A 17,996-nucleotide genomic window follows, 5' to 3' on the forward strand; every position below is an offset into this window, starting at 1 on the left:
GTTGTGAGCTTCGAATGAGCAACTAAGACCAGGCCTGAAGTTGGAACCAGACCAGAAGTGAAAAATGTTGTAATAATAATAATAGTAATAATAATAATAATGAATTTTTATTTATACCCCGCCCTCCCCGGCCAGAGCTGGACTCAGGGCGGCTAACACCAGTAAAATCACAATAAAAACATAATAGGGGAGGGGGAAGGGAACTATTTAAAATACGGGTTAAAATACAATTTAAAGTGAAGCCTCATTTTAATAGTAGCCCATAGTTCAAAACCATAAGGGGAGGGAAACATAAGGTCATACTGAGTCCAAACCAAAGGCCGGGAGGAACAGCTCTGTCTTGCAGACCCTGTGGAAAGATGTCAAGTCCCGTAGGGCCCTAGTCTCTTGGGACAGAGCATTCCACCAAGTCGGGGCCAGTACTGAAAAGGCCCTGGCCCTAGATGAGACCAATCTAACCACCTTGCGACTTGGGACCTCCAAAGTGTTGTCATCTGTGGACCTTAAGGTCCTCCGAGGGGCATACCAGGAGAGGCGGTCCCGTAGGTACTAGAACTCAGATAGACACTGCTGATCCAGGAAGGCTCAGCTGGAAACGGATGTCCTTCTATACTCAAACCTCCTCCCTCAAGAAGATACAATGCTCATTCTGGGTGAGTGGAGTCCACAGCCAGAACTGGAAAATCGTTCCTTAAGAGATTGGAGTTATGGACCATGGGTAGGCAACCTAAGACCCGGGGTCCGGATCCGGCCCAATCGCCTTCTAAATCCGGCCCGCGGATGGTCCAGGAATCAGCGTGTTTTTACATGAGTAGAATGTGTCCTTTTATTTAAAATGCATCTCTGGATTATTTGTGGGGCATAGGAATTCGTTCATTTTCCCCCCTCCAAAATATAGTCCGGCCCCCCACAAGGTCTGAGGGACAGTGGACCGGCCCCCTGCTGAAAAAGTTTGCTGACCCCTATTTTGGACAGTGGTGGGCTCCTAACAGCTTGCCTCTCCCTGCCACCCTTCATTCTCCTGCCTCTGGGGTCAACATTCCCACCTCAGCCACAAAGCTGACCAAAAGGAAACCTACACCAGCTCTGACTCCAGGTAACCGGACACTAGCATGTGTGAATCAGATCTGTGCAAAGGTTCCAAGATCAAGGTCACATGATAGTTCCTTCCTAGAAATGTCTCACAGACATCTCACAGGAAGACCATTCAGCCATTCATCCCCTCCACTGACTGGCAGCCTATCACTGGGGTATCAGATATGAGTCTTTCCCCAATGATGCTGCGTGTGACCCAGAGACCCTATGCCTGCAAAACATCCTTTCCACCACCGGGCATGCTCAATATTTCCGAATTTGCGGCAGCCCTGTAAGGTGGGCCAGCGTTATTACGCCCATCCCGCAGATGGGAAAGTTGAGGCCGGGAAGAATGGCAGATTCCGCAAGGCCACAGCTCTGAACTGTCACTCCAGACCTGGGCAACATGTCTCTTTTGTTGGGAAACCCATTGCATTACCTATTATGCCATAAAAAAACACCCTTTCCCAACAAAAGCACCTTTGTAAGGACTCTGTTATGAATTGCGAAGCTCTGTTTACAGTTTGCATAGAATACTCCTCCATTTACGGTGCGGTCAAAGTTTTGTCTGCCAAGCTCTTTGTCTGGAAGTCCGCCGTTATTTATCCTGTGACTCACTTTTATCTCCTTCTTCCATTATCATCAAAAATGACTTGCGAACTCAAAGTGGGATTCTTGGGAAATATTTAAATTTAGGACCCACAAGCTACTGCTTCCCACACTGACATCCTGTGCAGTGACCCCCCCCCCCCCCCGTGGAAGGGAGAGGGTTACACACAGCCTCAACCATGGTGCTAGGCCTCATGAGGACAGAAGGAGACTCTTACCCGTTGGAGAGGCCTGCTCACAAGCCACAGACAGCATTGGTGCCAACAGCCCAATGGCGCACACGTTTTTCAATTTATTGCATTATTATTCTTATACTTATTTATGTCCCAGACGGGGAAATCAAGGCAGCTTACACAAATTAAAAACATAGATGAAATACAATGTTTTTAGCAACAGCAATCTCCCCTCCTGTAGCTTCCAGCAAATGGTATTCAGAAGCATTGATGCCTCCGACCACACATGAGCACAGAATTCGCATTTTCTGCATGACAACCTTTTGGGTATTTTAGAAAAATTCTAACCCAGGCATCCCCAAACTCAGCTGTTTTGGGACTACAATTCCCATCATCCCTGACCACAGGTCCTGTTAGCTAGGGATGATGGGAGTTGTAGTCCCAAAACATCTGGAGGGCCGAGTTTGGGGGTGTCTGCTCTAACCTGTCCAGTCCCCCAGTCTTCTCTTTTAAATATAACAAGCTATGTCCAACCTCTGCAGCTCACAGACTCATACAATTGTAGTCGAATGGGAACCCTGAGGGTTGTCTAGTCCAACCCCCTGAAATGCAGGAATCTCAAGAGATAGTTTGCTGGATGCAAAGGAAACTCCACAACTGTATCTGAGACCCAACTCTGCTACAAAGCATCTTTCGCTGAAAGAAAATTTGACCACATAAGAGCTTTCTGGATCAGGCCCATGGCCAGGGCCGGATTTAGGTTTGATGAGGTCCTAAGCTACTGAAGGTAATGGGGCCCTTTCTATGTCCAGCTGTCCTTTGTCAACAACAAATTGTTGCTGTTTTTTGTGTTGGATATATGCTATATGACAGGCATGGCCAAACTTGGCCCTCTGGCTATTTTGGGACTACAACTCCCATCATCCCTAGCTAACAGGGCCAGTGGTCAGGGATGATGGGAATTGTAGTCCCAAAGCAGCTGGAGGGCCAAGTTTGGCCATGGTAATTTACGGGCCTAATAGGTATCTAAAGCCATTTGCACATGTTGCCATGTAACCAGTCCATGCAGAATGGAGGCACCCTATACAGTGGCACCTCTGGTTGTGAACTGGATCCGTTCCGGAGCCCCGTTCGCAACCTGAAAGGAACGCAACCCACGTCTGCACACAAGCGGGTTGCGATTCACCGCTTCTGCGCATGGTGTCATTTTGTGCGTCTATGCATACGTAAGTGATGAAACCCGGAAGTAACCCTTTCCGGTACTTCCGGGTCGCCGTGGGACGCAACCTGAAAAAACGTATCATGAAGCAAACGTAACAAGAGCTATGACTGTACGGTGGTACCTTGGGTTACATACGCTTCAGGTTACAGACTCCACTAACCCAGAAATAGTACCTCGGGTTAAGAACTTTGCTTCAGGATGCCAAGAGAAATTGTGCTTCAGCGGCGCAGCGGCAGCAAGGGGCCCCATTAGCTAAAGTGGTTAAGAACAGTTTCAGGTTAAGAACGGACCTCCAGAACAAATTAAGTACTTAACCCGAGGTACCACTGTATATAGAAATGAGTAAACCAGTGATATTTTAGGGAGCAGGCTAGCAGGCGGGGCCCATGACTTACATCATAGAAGCCTACACAACACAAAACACTGTTGCTGGATGTAGGTTTTATTTTATTTGTTTTTTATCTTATATTTTGGAAATGTACATCCAGGTTTTTTCCCCTTTAATTTTTTTTGGGGGCCCCCAAGAGAGTGGGGCCCTAAGCTATAGCTTGTTCAGCTTATATATACACAAATCTGGCACTGCCCACGGCCCACCCAGTCTGATCATCTTCACTGCCCTCAGATTTCCCCATATCATTACAAGTGCAAAACTCAAAAGTGAACACAGCAGCAACTCAGCATGCATGCAACACTTTCGTGCTTCACGTAAACTATTTGTGTGCATGCAAATGCTTGCAGCCACCCCTCTAAGGCAGGCCAGTGCCTCTGGAGAAAGGGCTGCAGTTCAGTGGCACAACATCCACCCGCCTTACGTGCAGAAGGTTTCGGGTTCAAATCTCTGGTCTTTCTGGTGGTGTCAGAAAGATTTTGAGTACTCTTTCCATGGGGACCAGCTTTTATGCATTAAAAAAAAATCCAGCGACACTCTTAACATTTGATGATCGGCTATTTTTAAAACCTGCTCTGCCCTTGAGTTGTGAAACACTGGGATTTTATTGTGCTACCATTTTCTCCCCGCATTTGTAACCTGCCCTGCTGCTGCTTGTCAGCCCCCTCTGAGTGTTTATGAACAGAAACAGCAGGGTAAAAATTACTATCAATCATTATCAGCCTCTTGCACCAACACAAGATTACACATCAAAGAAAAAGAAAAAAAAGTTTTCCAGCGATAATTAAAATGAACCTGTTGTGCGGCTCTTTTGAGATGGGGAAAAACGCAAAAACAAAACAAAACTGGACTATAGAATCCTATGCATTGCAAAGTTGCTAGCAGACTGAAACACACCCATTTCTTCTAACTGAGCTTGCTTTTGCTTATCTTAGGTCCAGGTTAACCTGTGGCCTTTAAATTTTGCTAAACTACAACCCCCTGAACCCTGACCACTAGTCATGCTGGCCAGGGGCTGGCGTGAAAGGAAATTCAACTTCTGGAGGACATCAACTTGGGGAAAGTTGAAATACAGGAATGACTAAAACCACTGAGACTCTCTTCTGTGTACACACACACACAGCATCCTGCAGAGCGGCAGACTTGGCCTGGGAAGATCTGAGTTCAAGTTCTGACTCACTCAGGAATGTGGCTTTGAAATGGTCATTTTCTCCTAGCCCAACATCCTTCAGAAGACGCTTGCAAGAGTAAAATGACATAATGACACTTTGGAGCAGAAAGGCTGGTGATTGTATTATTTTAGTAGTGGTAACAGCAACAATATTTGATGTTTTGTGTGCTTTTTTGGGGGGCAAAAGATTCCTGTATCACAGGCGGCTAGACCACGTGACCCTCATGGTCCCTCCCAACTCTACAATTTATTTTTATTTGTTTTATTTCATAAGAGTCGTGCACCACTTGATTGTAAATAAAAAAAAAACCCCACACCAAACCCTCAATGTGGTTTAGAAAAAAAAAATCAGTAAAAACAGTTGAAAACAACTACAGTGGTACCTCAGGTTAAGTACTTAATTCGTTCTGGGGGGTCTGTTCTTAACCTGAAACTGTTCTTAACCTGAAGCACCACTTTAGCTAATGGGGCCTCCCGCTGCCGCCGCGCCACCAGAACACGATTTTTGTTCTCATCCTGAAGCAAAGTTCTTAACCTGAAGCACTATTTCTGGGTTAGAGGAGTCTGTAACCTGAAGCATATGTAACCCAAGGTACCACTGTATTTAAAACACTGAGAAAAATCAAAATCAGCGATGAACTGGGAACATTAAAACATACATCAACATTCTACATTTCTAGGGAGACTTAGAATCATAGGACTGTAGAGTTGGAAGGAACCACGGCGATCATCTAGTCCAATCCCCCAGGAATATTTCGCCCAACACGGGATTCGAACCCACAACCCTGAGATTCAGAGCCTTGCCTAAACAAAAATGTTTTCAGCTGGAACCAAAGAGAGTGCAGCGAAGGCAACTGATGTCAACAGGCAGGGAGTACCATAGTACAGTGGTGCCTCGCAAGATGAAATTAATTCGTTCCGCGAGTTCTTTCGTTGAGCGAGTTTTTTCGTCTTGCGAAGCACCATTGCAGTTAAACACTAACAACGGTGGGTAGGGGTGGGGAGAAGCAGGGCAGCTGCCGCAGCCGGTACCTCGGACTCACCCGCGCCTTGTGGTCACCGCGCGACGCGGCTGCTGGAGGGCGGCGGGGCTCAGGAGCGCGACTCTGGCTGCAACGCTGGCTGCTGGCGGCAGCGGCTCTCTGAGGGGAGCGCGAGAGGGTGGTGGGCAGCGGCGCGAGGCAGCCGGAAGGTCGGCCGTCAGCCGGAAGGTAGGAGGGAGCCGGAGGAGTCAGCAGCCGGAAGGTGGAAGGGAGCCAGAGAAGCGGGGAAGCGAGCGTGCGTGCGTGCAGTGACCGTCGCCATGACAGGAGAGGCAGGGCCGTTTCGTCTAGCGAAGCAAGCCCTTAGGAAAATCCATCTTGCGAAGCACCTCAGAAAACGAAATACCCTTTCGTCTAGCGAGTTTTTTGTCTTCCGAGGCATTCATCTTGCGGGGTACCACTGTATAGCTGCTGCCGCACTGAAAGATCGATGTCTTGCAAACACGGAACATTAAGTGGCACAGGGCCAACTCTGCAGATCAAAGCAGACAAGCAGGCATATATGGGGCAAAGTGATCTTGCAGGTAAACTGTTCAGAGCTTTACAGTGAATGCTCAGGTTGCAAACGTGATCCGTGTGGGATGCATGCTCACAACCCACAGCATTCGCAACCCACAGCGGTGCATCTGTGCACGCACGGGTGGCGATTCGGCACTTCTGCGCATGTGCAAAGTGCGATTTAGCGCTTCTGCACATGCGCGACCGCCAAAATCTGGAAGTGCAGTGGTACCTCGGGTTACAGACGCTTCAGGTTACAAACTCTGCTAACCCAGAAATAGTGCTTCAGGTTAATAACTTTGCTTCAGGATGAGAACAGAAATTGTGCTCCGGCGGCGCAGCAGCAGCAGGAGGCCCCATTAGCTAAAGTGCTGCTTCAGGTTAAGAACAGTTTCAGGTTAAGTACAGACCTCCGGAACGAATTAAGTACTTAACCCGAGGTACCACTGTAACCCATTCCAGTACTTCCGGGTTTCGGTGGTCCGCAACTCGAAAAAATGCAACCTGAGGCGACTGTAACCCGAGGTATGACTGTATATGCTAATAACAACACCTTGAGCTTGGCTGGACAGCAAATCAGCAACCGGGGCAGGTCTTACGGATTTCTTACGGGGCTTCCTTTCCTTGCAGCAAAAGCATATTTTAAGGAAACGGAGGAGAAAAAGCCTTATCAAGTTCTGTGGTCTCAGGCTACAGGAAATACAGAGTGTGTGATTTAGCAAAGCCCAGCCCTTGGGGTTCAATCTGATCTGACCGCTAACTCTTTGAACACATCAAAGGCTGTCAGCTGTTGAGTTTCAAATTGTATGCAAATGCTGCCGATCCTCTTTTGCAAAAAAACACCGAAACACAAGGAGCTTGCAATGCAGTGCCGCTACTTTTCTGGCAGGATCCGACCTTGCAGGAAAGGGCACGACAACACATCTGGAAGCTTGCCACATTCTGGTGCTTCCTCCAGAATTCGAGGAGCACAAGCAAATCTCTCCCCTAACGCTTTTCCTCCTGGCACCCAAGAATGGAGCTCGCCAGATCGCTGGCCCAGCAAGAACACACCACCGTTCCCCAACCTGGTGCCCGCGATATGCCTGTGTTGCCAATGTCTGGCGGCCTCCTGGTGTCCTTGGGCTCCCAACTTCCATCAGCGCCAGGCCATACGGTCAACAGCCAGGGATGGGGAATTATTATGGGATATGTAAAAAATAGAAATTATCTGCAATGATTATACAGATCACAGAATCTGGAACTAGGCAAACCATTGCAATCACAGAGCAGTTAAGAAAAACATGGTACACTATATTGCTGATTAAACCAGCTTATTTTTTCTGGAAGCCATTTAAGAAGACGAACAGATAGCCTGGGAAAATGGTCTTTGTTTATTCATTTTTCAGATAACAAATTTCAAGATGAAATCAAACCTTGAGGTTTTTCTCCCTACGCTGCGACATTAATTTAGGTTTTTATTTCTGTTTCCATATCAAAACATTTTTATATTTGTGGCTTTCATTAGAGCTTAAACTCGTATTTGGAAATGCTTACACTTCTTTGAAGTGTATAATAGCCCCTTTTTTTGTACAAACAAGTATTTAAGGGGGAAAGGTTTTATTGAACCGCGTGTTGTGTTTTTAATCCTTCTGAATGGTTTATGCTTTTTAATTATAGTAATGTGCTCCAGGGGCCCTGTAATGAAGGACATAAAATTACATGTATCTTCCTATATGCATAAAAATGGAAAGCTGTCGTCACACAGCACCCATTGGAGGATGAGCAGTCCTGCATCATAACCCTGGATTTGCATGAAGTTGGGATAGGGGTTGGTGCGATGCACAACCTCAATGGCTGTGGCATGGAAGTGGGTTAATGTGGGTTAATGGCAGGGAGGTTAGAGAGCGGATCAAGCCTGGACGCAAACCCTAGTAAATAAATAAAAGTGTCAATTAAGTCATGACAGTGCAATTTGCAACTCACCAATCACACACCCCTCTGCTTAAAGGCGGGACTCACAAACCTCCTATACAGTGGTACCTTGGTTCTCAAACTTAATCTGTTCCAAAACCAAAGCGTTCCAAAATCAAGGTGCGCTTTCCCATAGAAAGTAATGCAAAATGGATTAATCCGTTCCAGACTTTTAAAAACAACCCCCAAAACAGCAATTTAACATGAATTTTACTATCTAATGAGACCACTGATCCATAAAATGAAAGCGATAAACAATGTACTGCAGTCACACAATCAATCAGTAGCTGAACTGGGTTCCACGAAAACGCAGAATGAATACAAAAACAGACAGGCCTCAGGGTAACACTCAAATTGGAAAGCGTAACACTCAAAACGGAGCACGTTCGGCTTCCGAAAAATGTTCATAAACCGGAACACTTACTTCCGGGTTTGCAGTGTTTGGGTTCCAAGTTGTTTGAGTACCAAGGCATTTGGTGGTGGGATGACAACAAGTGGTTAGAGGGAGAAGAATGGGAAGAGGAGGTGTTGGAAGCTGAAGAGGGAACAGGGCTTAGTGAGCGGGGGGAGTCTATGGCAGAGAGCAGTCCAGACTCAGAAGCTGAAGACGGAGAGGAGGGAGGCCAAGAGGCAGAGAGGAGTCTGGATGGTGAAGAGGTACGGGTGTCTCCCCTTCATGCAACAAGCTCCCCTCCCCACTTGTCTCCCAGAACCAGAAGAGGCATGAAAAGGGCTGCGGAGGAGTTAGCTTCATGCAAGCGCAATCTCAGATTGCTTGGGGGAAACCCTGAAGAGGAAGGGACTCAGGCAGCTGTGAGGAGGCAGAGACTTTCAGCAACTGCTTTGGGGGGGGGGCAATGCCTTTTGGAGATGAGTTGCTGCACTCATTAGTCCTGACCCTCGTGTCAATCCTGTTTCTGCTAACAAAGAGTTAACTCCATCTTGCTCTGTGTGATTTACTGCTGACTTGCTCCCGTCACCATGTGATCTCACCCCCTCCAAACACCCCTGCTTCCATCAGACAACATAGATGTCCGACTGGTAGCTCAATTCTTCAAATAAGCAGGTGAGAGGCAGGGCTTAGTCCAGGGGTCAGCAAGGTTTATCTTGCCTGGGCAGGATTGGTCCCGCAGAGATCCCTCCATGGGCCGGGTCACGCGTGTGCCTGAGTGTGCCCACCTGCAATTTTTGGCGTCTGCGCAGACGCGGTTTCTGGCACTGCGGAAGTGAGGTTCCCGCACCGCGCTGCACTGGTTTAGCACAGCGGGCGGCTTGGTTTGGGGGCGGCTCGTGGGCCAGTCAAACAACCTCCGTGGGCTGCTTCCGGCCCATGGGCCTTAGGTTGCAAAATGTAAAAAACTTTGCAGCCAAACCAAACTGAACAGCAGCCTGAAAAGCATTTGACGATCAGGCAAAACCCCCAGACCGTTTACCATCATGCCACGAGCAGACTGAATTTGACCTGGCAGGTCAAAAAATCTCTACTTGCCAAGTCCAGAGATGAGTATACTTCAAACTTGCGGAATCTCCACATGTTTCGTTTTGAGATTTATTTATTTTCCTATTTCATCCACCATCCAGAGCCCGGGGCAAACGAGAATTCCTGGTCACACACCCACATCACAAATTTAAAGCACATGACTCCCCACCAAGTATTGTGAGAACTGTAGTTTCTTAAGGGTGCTGGGAATTGTAGCTCTGTGCAGGTAAACTGCAGGGTTCTTTTTTGGGGAGGGAGGGGAGCCGTGCTTTTAAATGCATGGTGTGGAGGTGAAGTCTGGGTAGAGAGCCGCAAATTTCGGATCAAGGAGGAGAATTTTGAGATTAACCACCTGCTCAATCAAAGCATTTGTCTGCAGGATCCAAACTGGGTCTGCAAGCCTTTTGCAGCCGCCAGAGGGTTGGGAGACCAGGGTTCAAACCCCTTCTTGGCCACGAAGATAGCTAGGTGACCTGGGGGGGGGGGACTCACTGTGTCTCTCAGCCTAACCTACCTCACAGGGTTGTTGTAAGGATAACATGGGGAGAACTATGTGCGCCACTCTGATCTTATTGGAGAAAAAGGCACAATACAAATGCAATCAAAAACACACCCAGGGTTAGACCAAAAGGTTCCTTCAACTAGTGGAAAGAGTGTCCGCTTTCGCTCCTAGTTTCCTCCTAAGCATTGCAGGGGGTTGGACTAGATGACCCTCAGAACCCCTTCCAACTCTATGAGACTGATTTCAGCAGCTCAACTTTAGAGGTTAAGGTATAGTTACCAGTTTTTTTCAATGAATCCGGGGACACTTTTCCCCCCTTTTTTTGAAGCTGAGTAGCAAGAGGGAGTCAGCAGTGGGGATGGTGAGGCAAAAGACCCTGGGCCCAAGCACACCTGCATATTGTATAAAGGTGCAAAGCCCTTCTTTCGCACCCTCCGAAACATAAATGCACAGTTTTTAAAAAAACTGGGCAATGGCTGCCCTCCCACGACTCCCAAGCCTCCCCCATCAGTCAAACCAAAGGGGGAAGGGGGCAGGAGATCGGGGGAGGCTCAGGAGTCATGGGCAGGTGGCGCACTGTTGCCCAGTTTTTAAAAAACTCTGCGCATTTATGTTTCACAGGGTGCGAAAGAAGGGCTACGCACCTTGCCCACAAAGAAACAGTGCACCTCCTGGGCAACGGCCACCCGCCCACAACTCCCAAGCCTCCCCCATCAGTCAAAACAAAGGGGGAAGGGGGCAGGAGATCTGTACCACCGGACGTCCCCCCTTGGCAGTGGCGGTGGCAGTGGCAGTCAACAGCCCGGAGCCAGCCAGAGCCAACTGCACTACAAGGCTGGCTCCGGGGACAGATTTGCAAATCTGGGGACATTCCGGGGATGGAATTTGTCCAGGGACAGATTTGCAAATCTGGGGGCTGTCCCTGGGAACCGGGGACGTCTGATAACCCTAGGTTAAGGTCCTTTCAGCTGTTGCTATGGTTAAACAACCAAGGTTCAGAAACACCTGCCCATCTTCTGCAACCCACACAGAGATTATGCAATGGAATATGCAAGGGAACTCTCAGCCCATTTAGTGCAGGAAGGCAAGCAAGCGGCGGCTCCTTGCTGTAGAGTTGAGCTTACAACCAGCGAGGAGCACGTGGTCTGTAGCCTCTGACCAGGGAAGGGATAACCTGCCCTGTCACACAGCCAGGTATTTTTAGGGATCTGCTCCCAATTTGGTAGCAGGAGAAACACACCCTACAGATTGACAGAGGGGAACAAGGGGGCCCATGGTCATCAGAAGCAGCCACCCCCAGTCAGTGCCAACTTACAAAAGTGGATTTACGGGCTGAAATCAGGGCAGCAAAGAGTAGAAGGTGAACTCTGTACTAAACTGCTCCCAAACCATCATTTCCTGATCTTTTATGTGGGCCACTTGGAATTTTAAAAGCAAATCTGCATTCAGGTTCATAGGGAATCGCCTCAGTAGACAGACCCAAGATAGAATCACAGACTTGTAGAATTGGAAGGAACCGTGAGGGCCATCTAGTCTGACCCCATGTAGTGCAGAAATCTTTTGCGCAACGAGGGGCTTGAACCCACATCCCTGAGATGAAGAGCATCAAGCTCTGCCAACTGAGCTATCCCATCTGTTCCAGCCTTCTTTTTCCACCCAGATGCCCCAGGGAAACGCAGCCAGCAAAACTTTTTTCCCAGCGCATGGCATTCACACATAACACCCTCCTGGGAAAATGCGAGGCTCCGTTTTGCTTATTCAAGCTGGGAAACCTGTGGTCTTCAAGATGCTGCAGAGCTCCAGCTTCCACCAGGCCTGACCACCGGGCCTATGCTGACTGGGGCTGATGGAAGTCGGTAGCCCCAGTGCAACTGGGAGACACTGGGCCCCACTCCCCACGCAGGAAGAAAGGGGGCGGCTGCTTTCGCACCCTGTTTGTGGGGCTCCCCAGAGGCACCCAGACCTGCTGATACTGCAGCTAACTGTGGCATCAGACTACAGGATGAACATTGTCCTGATTCAAAACAAGGTAGCATGGTAAATTACGATGCGTTAGGTGGGTGTGTTGTTCCCCAAACCAAACCAAACCCTTGTCCTGTAATATTCAGCAAAACGAAACAGGCACTGAACGCAACAGAAACAAACCAGGTGGGTCCCTAAGGAGCTCTCAGTTGAGCGAAGCACATTCATAAAAATGCAGAAACTGTTTTTTTAAAAAAGCATCCAGAAAAACACAAAAATGGCCTACTTTTCACACTCGACAGATGATGTTGAGGTGGCTCGCTTATGTCAGGGCTGTACCACTTCAGAATCGGCGGTGGGGGGGGGGTCGGTTCACACGCTTGAATGCTCCCCCCCCCATATATATAAACCTGTACCAAATGCAGCAGTTTAAAGGGCACTTGGCACTCACCAACACGCCCCCCCCCCCAGGGTGCACAGCTGCCCATGGAGGCTTTTACTCGGTACCCGCAGGGCCACCCACCCAGCCTTGCTGAAATGAGGCAGGAAAGAAGCATTCCATTGTAGTCAACGCACTAGAGCAGAACGTGTGCCTGGCTGGCGCGTGGGAAGGGCTGGCATGACAGGTGTGCAAACACACCCACCGGACCCAACAGATTGGTGCGTGTGCACATGCACACACACACACCCGATCTTCTTATTCTACGTCCATTACTTTGGTGGTTTTTCCATTGAGAGGTGCACAGAGATGCGTTCAACCATGTGGCAGGCCCCCAACCCAAAATTCAAAGGGGTGCAGTTCCAGAAACAGCGTGACCATAACCGCCCTGAGACCTGCAGGTACACGGCAGGATGCAAATTAAATTCATTGTCGTCACCATCATCATCTCACCTGAGCGACCCAGGCCAGGCTTGCTCCCTTACCAAGCAGCACCCTAATCTTAAGAGGTAAGCAGGGTACATGTGTGTTTACTTACTGAACACATCCATAGCCCAACTTCTTTCCCAGTGACTGGCTTCTGAGGTCACCCAGGGAGCTTCATGACCAGGTGAGGATTCGAACCCAGGTCCTAGTCTAGTCTAACCACGACACCACACTGGCTCTCAAGGAACTTAAGCAGGCAGGTTGTTTAAACCCTGCCTTTAAAAAAATGTTCCCATTTGATTCCCCACCCCCCTCTGTCTTATGCTGGATCTAATGTGTTTATTGCCATGAGATGCTTTTGAGTTACACTTTGTTTACAAAAAAGGTGACAAAGAAGTTTGATATAAATATATAAGTAAAACTCCCTCCCTCCCTTGAACAAGAGAGTGAAACTATACCCCTTTTCAGCAAAACAAATGCAGAGTTATTTATCTGTCGGGCTTTCTTTTCTTTTTTTTTTAATGGATGGGGAGAGAGAAATTAGCCACATCACAAATTTGCTCCATGATTCACACTAAACAGCAAGGAGGAGAGAAAAGCAGAACTTGCAAAGAACCAGAAAGCAGCTGCTGTTGCTTGAAGAACCACGGGCCAAACCCTGAGCCAGGCTTTGTGCAAACACTTCTGATCAGTTATGCACTTGTACAAAGCTGCTCAGAGAAATACATTTTTTCCATATTAGCTTCCAGATTACATTATCTCTCTCTCTCTCTCTGTGTGTGCCCCCCTCCCCCTCCCAGCTCTGCAATATGACTGATCTCATTTCCATAATAGGATTGTAACCATGGATGTCAGAAGTAGTGTGGAATGAGGAGGGGGAGGGTGGGAACAGAAGCAACCGATTGTTTGATCATCAGCCCAGGGAGGGGTGTGCTTCACCCACACCCCTCCCGCCACTACTTATGGGGTGCATATACAGAATATCGTGTTTATCAACAACAGCCTGAACAGGAGGAGGGTGTCTTTTAAAGACACGCTTCTGCACCGCACCTGAATTCAATGGTCCCAGATTCTGCCATTTACACCTACACGACTTTTAAAAATAAATAAATCGCAAGGGCAAATTTACAAAGGGTTTACCTAAAAAAATAAATAGCCTCTCCCAGACTCCCGGCTCTGCCTGCCTTTGATATGGTGGAGACAGGCTTTTGGAAACATTTTAAGGTTCTAACCCTCAAGGTGACGGGGAGGGGGGGGGGAGAGAAATGTTTGCAGCAAGAGCTGGTGTCCTGGTTAGCAATCCAGAGGCCTTGCATGGGTGGCGCGTAGATGTTAAAATTCCCTTCTGCAGGCTAACAATTCCAGTCAGAAAGATTAATAGATTAGGAAGAGAAGAGAAACCCGTTTTGATTGCACTCCCCGAAAATAAAAAAAATATATAATCTCTTTTTTTTTTTTACATAAATGATTCAGAAAGTGTTGACATCACAAAGTGGTTCTGTTGTCCGTGTGTCACGGTTATGAGGTCACACTTCTGGTCAAAGTCAAAAGGGGAGGAAAGAACACAGAGATACATTCTTTTCCTGTTTGCAAAAGAATAAAGCAACTGTGGCCAGTGGCCTTTTCAAATTACATCCTCCCTCTCCCACTACTTCAGTATTATAAACAGGCAGGCAGGCAAGGCCTGTACCACTGCTGTCGTTTAACAATGTGTGCAGCAGCAGCAGCACTCAGTTGGATCCACCTTCAAGTACAGGAATAACTGCAAATATTGCGCTTAGAATCCACCCCCTGGCACCCAAACGCCCTCTCTCAGCCCACGTCTCTCACCTGGTTCAGATCTTCATCGTTGAGCAAGTGCGACTCGCGAGGCTTAAAACAATTCTGGCATTTGCTCTTGTTAAAAATGTTAGCTTGAAATTTCCTGCAGGGATTATCTTTAGCAGACATGGCGTTGTCTACCCAGGGAAGAAAGGAAAACAGGAGGGCGAGAACGAGGCCAGAAATCAGAGCTTCTCCTTTCCCCAACTTTCGTCCACTATTTTAAAAGAGGAATAAAGGGGAGGGACCCAAAAACCACACAATGTGCAAGCTTCGTTCTCCTTTGTATAAATATTTCTCTATGTATAAAAAAAAGCAGGATCCTTTTAAAAACCAAGAGCGGAAACTGACCAGGGCCAAATCCCTTTCATCTGCCTGCTAGGCCACAAACACCTCCTCGCGAGCAATCCGGAGCAACAGAGAATCTGGCGTGCAAGAACATCCCGCTTTTATTTATTTTTTCGCCAGAGGCAAACGAAACAACAACAAAAACTGGCGTGGAGGAAATGGTAAGAAGAGGGGGGAAATTATGTGGCCCCGGAGCAGGCAAGATAAAGCAGATCGGGACTTGCAAACCAAAGAGCTCCCCAAATCTGGATCTCTGAGGCTCCAGGAGAGAGAAAAGCGGATGGAGGAGAAAAAACGAAAATCCCAGCTGTCAGGGCAGGTCGGCCTTCGACGGAGCAGAAAGTGGGCAGATCCCGGAGGAGAGGAGCGAGGAGCCGCGGTGCGCTTTCGAAGGAGGGATGCTGAGAGCTTTGCGCGCAGACTTGCTCCTTTCCTGGTCGGCGTCCTCAGGCGCAATTTCCGCGCAGGATCCCGAAGCGCGCTTGCAAAGGGCCGGCCGCCGCTTCCAGAGGGGATCCATGTTGCTGCTGCCGCCGCCGCTTCATCCCCACCGCCCGGAGGAGGAATTAATCCAGAGGGATAAATCCAGAATGTAATGCGATTTCTCCCCCTTTTAAGTTAACCTTTGCAAAAAAAACCAAACCCCGAAACAGCAGCTGAGCCCAGGAAAAAAAGAGCGAGACGAGGAGGGCGTCCGTCTCCCTCGCCAAATAATCCAACTTCTCCCCAACGCCGGGAGACGGCGAGGCAAGGGGGGGGGTGAATCCTGCCGGGCCTCAGCACCAATCCGGAACGGAGCCCGGTCCTCCCGGCGCCTTGCAAAAGGCCTTCTCGCTGCTCCAGCCGCCACCGCCTCCTCCCGCTCTCGGGCTGCCCATCCAAGGGGGAGGGAGGGAAGGAAGGAAGGAGGGGGGGGGAGGAAACGCCTGGATTCCTCTCGCCCCTTTCTTCTCCTGTATTCTTCTTCTGCTGCTGCTTTAGGGCTTGCAGGGGGGCATTTTGCATGCAAAAGCCACCCAGCCCCCGCGCTCTCTCGTCTCTCTTTCCCCCAGCTTTCCCCCCCCCCTTTCCCCCTCTTTGCACCAAATGTTTGCAAGCAAAAAAAAAAAAAAAAGAAGAGGAGGAATTTAAAGGGGGGCGGGGAGCGGGGGAGGGAATCCTCACGCGCTCTCCGGGTTTAGGGGGAGGGGGCACTCCTACTCCTCCCCCTCTTCCTATTTAATTGACGTGGAGGGATATCCAATGGCAGGTCGCGAGTGGATGCTAACAAAAGGAGACGCTGCCCAATCCAGAGAGAGGGAAGGGAAGGGAGGGGTGTTTGGTGCGCAATGTGCAAAATGCATGCGACCCAAAAGCGGAGATGGGGGTGGGATTGGAGGCTGGGCTGTTTCCTCCCCACCCCACTCCTTGAAATCAGGTTTGGTGGGCGCGTGCGTTTGGCACCGGGGGTGGATTGATTTGCGCTTCCCGGACGCCGGTCCTTCCCCCGCCCACCCAAAAGCAGCAGCATGATTTGGAGATTGAAAGCCCTTTTTTTGCAAAGGAAAAGGGCCTCCTTCATTGTTCCTTTCCTCTTGCAAACGGCGGTTTCTTCCTTCGCAGTGAAATCGGGAAAGCCGTCCGCATTTGCAAAGCGCGCTTCTGGCGCACACCTTTGCGCAAACGCCACGCTGCCTGGTTTCCCGGCTCCAGTCTCGCCGGAACCGCCCGTTGTTCGGTTGCTTGTTTCAAAGCAAATAAAAAGTAGCGCAGTTGTTTGGCAGGAAGCCCGCTGGAGTTCAAGGCCGCTCGCATCCCGAGGGAACACGGGTGCGTGGTTTGCACGTCGGAAAGTGCCACGGAAGACGAAGCGCGCCCGGCATCTGCGGGGACGGGTGGCTCTTTCGTCACGGCTTCGCCCCAGGCGCCCTTGGCGAGATAATCCTCGCTTTACAGGTACATGCCTGGAAGAAAGAAGGAGAAACAGAAGTATCAGAGTTCCCTGTTCTTGTGTCACGTGCTGAATAATAATAACAATAATACCCTTTTTTCAGCAGCAGGTCCCCCAGTCCGGTTCTACTACGGCAATTTCAAACTTACAAAAACAGTATTACATTGACAAGACCAAATGGATGCTCTGGCTTTGTATAAAATTATCCTGAGTTTTCTCTGGAAGAAGAAATTCCATGCTGCTTAAATGTAAGGGCTATGCATATAAATGTTTTTTAAAAGACAAACAAAAAACCCAGAAATGATTGGAAACGTTGGCTTCTTTGCAAGATGGAAAACGTTTTAACCTTTAAAGCCCTATACGGCCTAGGACCCTCGTACCTACGGGACCGCCTCTCCTGGTATGCCCCACAGAGAAACCTACGGTCTGCAAATAAAAACATCCTGAAGGTCCCAGGCCACAGAGAGGTTAGGCTGGCCTCAACTAGAGCCAGGGCTTTCTCGGCCGCGGCTCCAATCTGGTGGAACGCTCTGTCACAAGAGACTAGGGCCCTGCGGGACCTGACATCTTTCCGCAGGGCCTGTAAGACAGAGCTGTTCCACCAGGCCTTTGGTCAGGGCGCAGCCTGACCCCCTCCTCTGGCAATCTGCACAGAATCTTGCTTAATGGTTGCCATCAATTTGATTTTAATTAATTTTTATAATGAAAGGTTTTTAGAATGTTGGATTATTTTGATTGTTGCTAGCCGCCCTGAGCCCAGCTTCGGCTGGGGAGGGCGGGGTATAAATAAAATTTATTATTATTATTATTTTTATTAGTTCTGAATTAAGAAGTGTTCAAACGTTTGTGTTGCTATTTATCAAGCGCAGCGTTAACCAACAGATGGGGAAATGTCCCAATAATGCTGATTAAAAAATGTGTTCTCTCTCCTTGGATGTTATCTGCAATACGTGTTTA

General features: G+C 48.8%; 1 protein-coding gene across 13 annotated transcripts in view; it reads right to left on the reverse strand.

The window, feature by feature from the left end:
• MPRIP (myosin phosphatase Rho interacting protein) overlaps positions 1 to 16,328 on the reverse strand; it is a 162,638-nt gene extending 146,310 nt beyond the window's left edge. For 5 of the 13 annotated variants that reach the window (XR_014504880.1, XR_014504881.1, XM_083413287.1 and 2 more), the window contains exon 1: positions 14,771 to 16,297. Coding sequence is in view for 9 of the 13 variants with exons in the window: in XM_083413287.1 (XP_083269413.1) it covers positions 14,771 to 14,890 (120 nt within the window). In the remaining 4 variants the exon portion in view is untranslated. Of the gene's footprint in view, positions 1 to 14,770 lie in introns of all 13 variants that reach the window. The other 8 variants (XR_014504879.1, XM_083413283.1, XR_014504882.1 and 5 more) reach the window with 5 other exon arrangements.
• Between the last annotated feature and the right edge of the window lie 1,668 nt (positions 16,329 to 17,996).

The sequence above is a fragment of the Podarcis tiliguerta genome (assembly GCF_965153285.1).
Source record: "Podarcis tiliguerta genome assembly, chromosome: 14".
NCBI lineage: Eukaryota > Metazoa > Chordata > Lepidosauria > Squamata > Lacertidae > Podarcis > Podarcis tiliguerta.